The 8,771-nt window shown below is 41.3% G+C and overlaps 1 protein-coding gene across 3 annotated transcripts; it reads left to right on the top strand.

Moving 5' to 3' along the window:
- Nucleotides 1-1,302: 1,302 nt before the first annotated feature.
- Nucleotides 1,303-4,312, top strand: LOC311298509 (uncharacterized protein). 3 transcript variants are annotated; one of them, XM_084421507.1, is made up of 4 exons: nucleotides 1,303-1,456; nucleotides 2,264-2,395; nucleotides 2,671-2,808; nucleotides 3,076-4,312. In XM_084421507.1, the coding sequence occupies exons 1-4, from the start codon at nucleotides 1,372-1,374 to the stop codon at nucleotides 4,212-4,214; spliced, it is 1,494 nt and encodes a 497-aa protein (XP_084277633.1). In that variant the 5' UTR covers nucleotides 1,303-1,371; the 3' UTR covers nucleotides 4,215-4,312. The 3 variants fall into 3 exon arrangements, with proteins under 3 accessions (XP_084277633.1, XP_084277635.1, XP_084277634.1); XM_084421509.1 differs by having other exon boundaries at nucleotides 1,305-1,456; nucleotides 3,193-4,312; XM_084421508.1 differs by having other exon boundaries at nucleotides 1,305-1,456; nucleotides 3,109-4,312.
- The last annotated feature ends 4,459 nt before the right edge of the window (nucleotides 4,313-8,771 follow it).

Genomic DNA, 8,771 nt, shown 5'->3' with positions numbered 1-8,771 from the left:
TGCTCACTAGTGACACCTAGCTACTGTGCAAAGAAATAGCAGACAAATTAATTCATTCTGAACCAGTGTTCAGAGCCACGCTCCCTCCCTAATTTTATTAAAAATATATATTTTTTTAAATAATTTTTTTTATATTTTATAAAATACTTTTAGAAATAAAAATATTTATTTGTAATGTAAATATACAAATAAATATTTATATTTATTTGTATATTTTTATTTAAATGTATATTTTATAAAAATATTTTTATAAATACAAATATTTATTTATTTATTTTGTAGGCTACTCACTGTTGATGTCTGTAACCTTTCATTTGCAATAATAAAAAGACATGATCAGACATTTGTCCATTACTGTGTATAATATAAAATATGTATCTTTCTCTGTCTGAATTTACTTGTGCAGAGTCACACACACAGTTTATTAATTATTCATACATTTTTTGGATAGTGACAGTATGAACAACAACAGTGACACTGTTGAGTGCAGTGCTTATGTTAGAGGGAGTGTAATAAAGTAAATTTATTCATTTAGCAGATTATAGATAACAGATTAAAGTAAAGGAATAGTCCGGAAGGAAGGATTACAATAGATTTTTTTATTGAGAAACAGAATTATTTCAAGTGTGTTGGGGTTTAGATGATTCCTCTTATTGGACAAAATTTCTCTAGCCTTGGAAAATATCCTTTCACAAGGAACAGGGGATGCAGGGCAGGGGAACGTAAAAATGGCAGTGGTACAAATGAGGACACTGATGCTTCTGTTGAGCCCAGACAGGGGAGGATTCCCTCTTTCTTGCTGGCTCCATTACCAGGAAAAAGAAGGGTAACAAAAAGCAAACACATCCAAAAAGGCAATCCAAATCAAAAAGCAGTCCATTCCAGATGCAAAAATCCAGAGCAATCCAAATAATCTTATCTAATTATTAAGACTATAATATAGCTAGGCCTACTATAATAATAATATACTATAACTATTCTAACCTGATAATGTAATAATATACAGCCCTCACATATGACACAACAGTTATCATCTAACTCTCTGACTCTCTGACACTACTACAACTTCTTCTACTACTCCTGACAACACCCACAAGGAGGCGCGAGTTTCGAACCGCCTTTTATCCGGAAGCGACACTCAGACCGAACCGATGACGTATCCACACAAACCGAGGCCTCGTTTGTCATTAGTCACGTGATTTTCACGTTAACAACACAAGCCTCGAATCGCGGCTTCATCTGGCACGCCCACTTTTTCTCGACACACGCTCCGACGCCTCGGTTCAAATGTCCCATCACTACCCCTCCTGACTCACTAATTCAGTGCATCTTCCAGCAGAGTTGATTTTGAGATTTTTGCAGGTTGAGAGGATGACAGCTCAAGTGTACTGCTCGTTTAGTGCTGTTTTATTGTGTCTGTCTGCTTGTTTGAGCGCAACAGATGCTGGAGTCCTAGGTGAGAAGTTCTTTTAGCTTCATTACGCAGCCTGAAGAAGTGCATAAATAAAGTGCCTTACAAAATTTGATTTCAGACACATCTGCTTACAAAAATACAGTACAGACGTCAAGTGGAAGTTCATCTTTGAATGTTGGTTTAGTTTTAATAATAAGCAAAGTGTAAATATGCAAACTGTCATAAGTTTATGCATTGTACAAGTAACCCATATAATCACTAATAGGCATTTTTGTTTACTGTTAAACACGAACATTAGTGTTACAATATGGCTGCAAAATTGTTACCGGACTGTATCAATCCTGAGTTTAAACTTTTGCTTAAGGTTTTTTTGTTTTAAGAAATGCATAAGCCTACAATATAACGTGGGGAGCTAATTATAACCGATAACTCTGCATTTTACATATATAGTGGGTTTCTATATTTGTTTTGTTTTCTGTTGAGTAGCTTATTAAAATGCTTAAAAGGAAATGAGGGTGGTCATTGCCAACCGCCATTAAAAGAAAGAGGGTGGTCATGGGGATGGCATCATTTTTGAAGATGTACACCAGTAAATTTGTATACAACATATTAACTGATGTCCATGCTTTCTATCAGCATTGCACTATTATTCACTCTACTACAGTGGGGTAGGTTGTATCTGCACTCAGTCTTTGAAACCGATTGATGCAGTTTAGTGAAAAATGGTAGATTTCTAAGCTACTTGAATTGAAGCAGATAAATGTGTGAATATTATAAAGTGAGGCTGAAGCAAACTATTACAGCACTTCCTGGTCTCCCCTAATGATCCTCTTGAATCCTCTTCTGTAGTGCCTGGTCAGTGTCCGGCGACGCTGACGGTCGTGCCCTCCCGACGAGGATGCACTTCTGATAGAGACTGCTCTGGAGGACACAAATGCTGTCAATTTCCCTGTGGGTCCGCGTGTGTGCCACCTGTTTTCAGTGAGTTTTAATTATTGATGCATGCTATACGTCTTGCAGAAAAAAACCCTGAAAAAATGTTTTCACTCAGGAATTGCTAGTAAGTTTCACAAATAACTGCAAAGAAACCGCAAGTAACACATTGAACTAAACGTGAAACTATGAAGTAGATGGACTGAATATTCCGGTAAATCCTCCTACGATTTTTTTTTTTTTTTTTTTTTTCTCTTTCATACAGCGTATGAGACATTCAGTATTCAGTGATGTGGTTTCTCTGTCATGTGTCTCTATAACAGCAAAGCCAGGGGAGTGTCCAAGTACAAATTTTGGAGCAGGAATGTGTGCAGAGTTGTGTTCCTATGACAGTGACTGTCCGAACAATGAGAAATGCTGCTGCAATGGATGTGGACATCAGTGTATGGATCCATTTGCAGGTATTTGTTGTTATATTAATGTTTGGGTCAGCTTCCTCATTTCAGTTTGTCTTGTTTTATAATTAATCGTTCTCAATGTAAAAATTATTTAGCCAATAGCACGGTTTAAAGTACAGGATGGCTTTACAAAATTAATACGAAAAATTATTAATACGATCATGATTAATAATTAAGAGGAGTAAAACTTGGTATTTGGGTTTTGTGCTGTATCTGAGACTGAATGCCTCTAAACAGACTGACTAAAGTTGACTATCTGGATCCCTCCAGGGAAGCCTGCAGCCGAACCCCGGAAGCCTCCAGGGAAGCCTGCAGCCGAACCACCAGGAAAGCCTCCAGGAAAGCCTGCAGCCGAACCACCAGGAGAACCACCAGGAAAGCCTCCAGGAAAGCCTGCAGCCGAACCACCAGGAAAGCCTCCAGGGAAGCCTGCAGCCGAACCACCAGGAAAGCCTCCAGGGAAGCCTGCAGCCGAACCACCAGGAAAGCCTCCAGGAAAGCCTGCAGCCGAACCTCCAGAGCCTTCTAACGAACTACCGGAGCTTTCTACAGAACTGCCTGAGCCTTCTGCTGAACTGCCTGAGCTGGAGCCTTCTACCGAACCTCCAGAGCCTTCAGACGAACTGCCAGTGACGCTTGCAGCCGAACCCCCGAAGCCTCCAGGAAAGCCTGCAGCCGAACCACCAGGAAAGCCTCCAGGAAAGCCTGCAGCCGAACCACCAGGAAAGCCTCCAGGAAAGCCTGCAGCCGAACCACCAGGAAAGCCTCCAGGAAAGCCTGCAGCCGAACCACCAGGAAAGCCTCCAGGAAAGCCTGCAGCCGAACCACCAGGAAAACCACCAGGAAAACCTCCAGGAAAGCCTGCAGCCGAACCACCAGGAAAGCCTCCAGGAAAGCCTGCAGCCGAACCACCAGGAAAGCCACCAGGAAAGCCTCCAGGGAAGCCTGCAGCCGAACCACCAGGAAAGCCTCCAGGGAAGCCTGCAGCTGAACCTCCAGGAAAGCCTGCAGCCGAACCTCCAGAGCCTTCTAACGAACTACCGGAGCCTTCTACAGAACTGCCTGAGCTGGAGCCTTCTACCGAACCTCCGGAGCCTTCAGACGAACTGCCAGTGACGCCTGCAGCCAAACCCCCGAAGCCTCCAATGAAGCCTGCAGCCGAACCCCCGAAGCCTCCGGTGAAGCCTGCAGCTGAATCCCCGAAGCCTCCTGTGAAGCCTGCAGCCGAACCCCCGAAGCCTCCAGGAAAGCCTGAAGCCAAACCACCAGGAAAGCCTCCAGGAAAGCCTGCAGCCGAACCTCCAAAGCCTCCAGGAAAGCCTGCAGCCGAACCACCAGGAAAGCCTCCAGGAAAGCCTGCAGCCGAACCGCCAACTTACCCTTATGGGCAATGTCCTGGCCATAAGTAATGTGGCTGTGCATGCAGTTAACTGTGCTGATTTAACCATTGGATGTATGGTGTGTTTTCCCTGTTTATCACCAAATAAATCTCACACTTGTAAGACCATTTTCCTCTCTTTTTTTTTTTTAAGTGGGAAAACAAGGAATTTGATTTTGTATTCCAGTGTTAGTTTGGCTGTTCTCTCTCATAATGGCTCATTGGAATCAATGCATGAAATCCCACCCTCCAAAGCCTCGCCGCCTTCAAAACGCTTGAACACACAGCAGAGTCTGTAAAGTGTCACAAGATGAAAGACTGCACTAAATTGCCTCATGTCTACAATGCATAATATTACAGTGATAATGAATGTAAACAACTTGCTGTGCTCTAGTTGTACCACCTGACTGATGCAGATTCATTTCGCTGTTGACATGGAAACGTCTGAATCAAAATGCCATGATTGGATGAAGAATTCTATTATTGATTGCTATAGGATGTGAAGTTTCAACCAGTATTGCCTATTGACTAATAGTCTTCTGCATTCTGAAGCATTTTAGTGAAATTGTGTCTTCTAGTGGTCATTTTAGGAAGTTGCAACTTCAAGCCTATTAACAGATGATCCCTTTAGTTACCTGTGACCAAATGAGTTCTGAATGCCTGTAATGCCGAGTTCACACTGCACAATTTTCAGAGTAGTCGGGTCACTGTTCTTTTCACACCGCACGACTATCTGGGGTAACGTTCAGTTGCTGCTGTGTGCACACTGCACCGATGACAGTTTCACACTGGAGTGGCTCAGTGGTTCATGTAGGTTGTCTACAAACCGGAAGGTTGGCGGTTCAATCCCCGGTTCCACCTGTCGAGGTGTCCATGAGCAAGACACCTAACCCCAGCTGCTCCTGACGAGCTGGATGGCGCCTTGCATGGCTGATACCGCCGTCGGTGTATGAATGGGTAAATGTGAGGCAATATGTAAAGCGTAGATGGCCAAGCCATAATGCCAGAATAAAGAGATGTCAAAGGTTCGTCCATTGACTACAATAAAGCATGAATGGTTCTCCTCACCAGACATTAGTCATAGACTGTAAATGGGCAATAACATATTTGATTAGCATCTTATCAGCCTTCTCTAAAAAACTCCCCTGACATCATCTTAGAAAATGTATATACAATTCATAGATTTAGAGATGATATCCTCAGATTTGAAATGAAGCATGACCACACCAGTGGCTACACTGTGGTTGTGGTTATAAGTTGTTATACTGCATTCACATAATATGTTTATACATTTAATACATACACTCTTAATATATATATATTTGTTTTTATGTTTCAGCTTTTATATCTCAATATTAATAAGAGTCTGATTAATTCTGAGTCTTGAACTGTAAACTGTCAAGAGTTGGCTTTCTAAATATATGTTGGTTATGTGTCTATTCAGAATGACTTTTTATTTTGGGTATGTAATGTATGCCCCACTTGCCAAAATTGGGTCTGTCTGGTAAGGGGTTAATGCCACAAACTTTAAGCTGAGGATAACATAACTCTAAGGCTAGCTCAGTCGGTAGAGCATCAGACTTTTAATCTGAGGGTTCAGGGTTCAAGTCCCTGCTTGGGTCTTGAAATCCATTGGGGTCTCCCCGTTCAGGTTCGAACCCTGCCGACTACGTGGCTCTTTGTTTGTTTCCGGCAGGAACTGTAACATCCAGGATCTTTGTACGAGCTGCATTTTTTTCCTCTAACATGGAAAACTGGGCAACCCACATCTCTTTTCAAGCCTGAAGTGAGCAGGTTTTTGTGTAGGTGAAGACATCGTTGAACTCCTTTTTGCCAACACAATATGTTAGCTGAGTGCATCCTCTGCTGCTCACATCCACATTGATGGTTGGCCCTGGTGTCCTCTGCTGCTCACTTCCAGAAAAGAAAATAGCATGTGACTCATTACCACTATCACTGATTCACTTTCAAGAGTAGTCGTGACCGAGAAGTTAAGGCGATGGCCTTGAAAACCATTGGGGTCTCCCCGCGCAGGTTCCAACCCTGCTGACTACGTGGCTCCTTGTCATTTTGTCTGATTGCGACAGGAGTTGTGACATCCAGGATCTTTGTACAAGCTGCTTTTTTTTCTAACAAGGAAATTGGGCTCTTTTCAAGCCTGAAGTGGGCATCGTTTCAAAAGGCCCAGATCATCACTCTTTCAATGTCAGTGTTCCTAGCTTTGGAAGGAGCAACCTATCTCTCTCGTCCCTTTATAAATTGTGGTCTTCATCCTTTAATGCCACAAACTTTAAGCTGACAAAGCATGAACACTTTAAGGAGAAAGTGCTGTTATATCCCAAGGGTGGCTGTTCCCTGGCAAAAGCCCGGTTAGCTCCAATGGTAGAGCATCATACTTTTAATCTGAGGGTCCAGGGTTCAAGTCCCTGTTCGGGTGAAGGTTTGTTGCAGACCTCCCCTAATCTCTTGCTGTGCTCTTCCCAACCTTTGAGGGAGATGGTCTTCCTCTTCAAGATAAGATGTAATGCTTGGTTACTAGCAGTGTTGGGGAGTAACGGAATACATGTACCGGCATTACGTATTCAGAATACAAATTATGAGTAACTGTATTCCGTTACAGTTACAATTTAAATAGTTGGTATTTAGAATACAGTTACATCGTTGAAATCAATTTATTACATGACGATACTTCTCTGTTTCACGAGTTTATTCACTCTCTAAATAAATTAAGGCAACTCCATGCATTTCCCAGAAGCCCCAATATGAAAACGAAAAAAATGTGTGGTTTGCGTGATCAGTCACAATGGAGTCGGAAGAGGAGCAGCGGGAGCTAGAGGTAGAGATGGAGCCGAAACAACAGAGCCAGGGCAAGAATACGTTTCTATCTTGGAAATTCACATTCACATTAGCATTTCACAAGAGAACGAAATATAACTGCAGTGCAACCTCTGCTTGCCAGCAACCAACCTCCTTTCAGCGTCCAAAGACTCCACCTCCAACCTGAAGAAGCATCTTAAAGTAATTTTTTTTCAAATACGTAGACCTACACCACAAAACTAGTTGAAGATAATTTTTTTTAATCGGTCAATTCCAGCGTTATGGACGTGAAATTTGCAGTCAAAACTTGAAATATAAATTCTCAGAAAATGAATTAATAACAATAGTGAAACGTCCGTCTATCCATACTCCCTTAATAAAGGAGTCCAGACATTAGAAAAATATCGGTTTACATGCGTTTTATATTTAATATGAGGGAATAAAAAAATCTTTAACTTTTAGGTGGCAACATTTTTTTTGTTTTTTTGTAATTCTGTGAATTACACTGCGCAAACCAAAAGTAATACTACTCACCGGATGAAGAAGGGTAGGCTCTCCACAGAACATAAAATATTCATGTTATTTAATTTTTCGTATTCGCATTCATGAGGAAAAAAACAATGGTCGTGACAGTTCTCCGTTACGGACGTGAGCGCTCTGAAAGCAGCACTAAAAGACTGCTTTAAAACTTTCACAGAGACCTCAAACAGAAACACAAAGCCTTTCTTTAAAGTGAATTTCGTTTTCGTTTTTTAGAGCTTTCACCCTGCACGCGTTTGCAGTCCGTTTATCCGTTCCAGTTGCGGTGCGTATAGGCTACAGCAGTGCAGCGATCGTTTCCGCACCGAGTCTATTTCTGCTGTGCTGCAAACGCTGAATTAAAGTGACAGCACATGTTTCGTGGTCAAAATGAACACAGATTGAGCTGAAAATGTAGTAATTTAACCATAAATGCATTTAATTAAATTAAATAAAACTAAATTTAGTAATACCACCATTAATGTTTTTAATTAAGTACTGCTTTTTTTCACAGTCATCTTTTTACTTTAAGACCGGGGTAAAGCAATGAAAACAAGACGAAATAATGAACAACACTCGTCTGATTCGTGGAGGTTGAAAAACAAGTTATTTGTGGCATGCAAGATTTATTGTATTTAAATTTAAATGCTAAAAGAAAAGGCATGATAGTCGGCTGTGTTTGTCAATTTTAAGTTTTAATTTAAAATGTTTGCATTTTTAATATAAGGAGCCTACATAGTTAAATATGTTACCACTTGCTTGAACAACTTAATATATAATCTATATAGAAGTAATGCATTGATTAATACGTTGTTTAAATTGTTTAAACTTGAATACGTCTATTAAAGAGTGTATATGTGTAGGCTACAAAGAGAATTGCACCGGTGACAAAACTTTTTTAAAAATAAAAGTTGCTGATAACTTCTGGATTTGAAATACAAATATTGTGTAGGCCTATGTGTTTGTGGTACAGCCACGGATCAGTTACGCACTGCAAACGCAGCATATGTGAAAGCACTACAGCGCGTGCTGCTCCTGCACCGCATACGCACTGCACACAGAGTATGTGTGAAATGGGCGCGTATAAGGTAGAAGGCCCTACTTGCCTCACAGACATGTCTACTTTTAAACAGAACAATTCAACACGAAAGAACTGCTCTCTGCATGTAATCCGTATGAAATGTGCATTTCTCTCTGGCGCGTTCACTAGGCTACTGCGAAGATCACGAGTCAGCATCGTCAACTTCATCTT

This window comes from Rutilus rutilus (genome assembly GCF_951802725.1).
Source record: "Rutilus rutilus genome assembly, chromosome: 10".
Taxonomy (NCBI): domain Eukaryota; kingdom Metazoa; phylum Chordata; class Actinopteri; order Cypriniformes; family Leuciscidae; genus Rutilus; species Rutilus rutilus.
Note: the sequence above shows the minus strand (reverse complement) of the source record. Positions and strands in the feature narration are given on the sequence as shown.

Coding starts and splice junctions, on each gene's coding strand:
- LOC311298509 (XM_084421507.1), top strand. CDS start 1,372: ATGACAGCTCAAGTGTACTGCTCGTTTAGTGCTGTTTTATTGTGTCTG. Junction 1,457..2,263: donor AACAGATGCTGGAGTCCTAG/GTGAGAAGTTCT, acceptor CCTCTTCTGTAG/TGCCTGGTCAGTGTCCGGCG. Junction 2,809..3,075: donor GTGTATGGATCCATTTGCAG/GTATTTGTTGTT, acceptor GGATCCCTCCAG/GGAAGCCTGCAGCCGAACCC.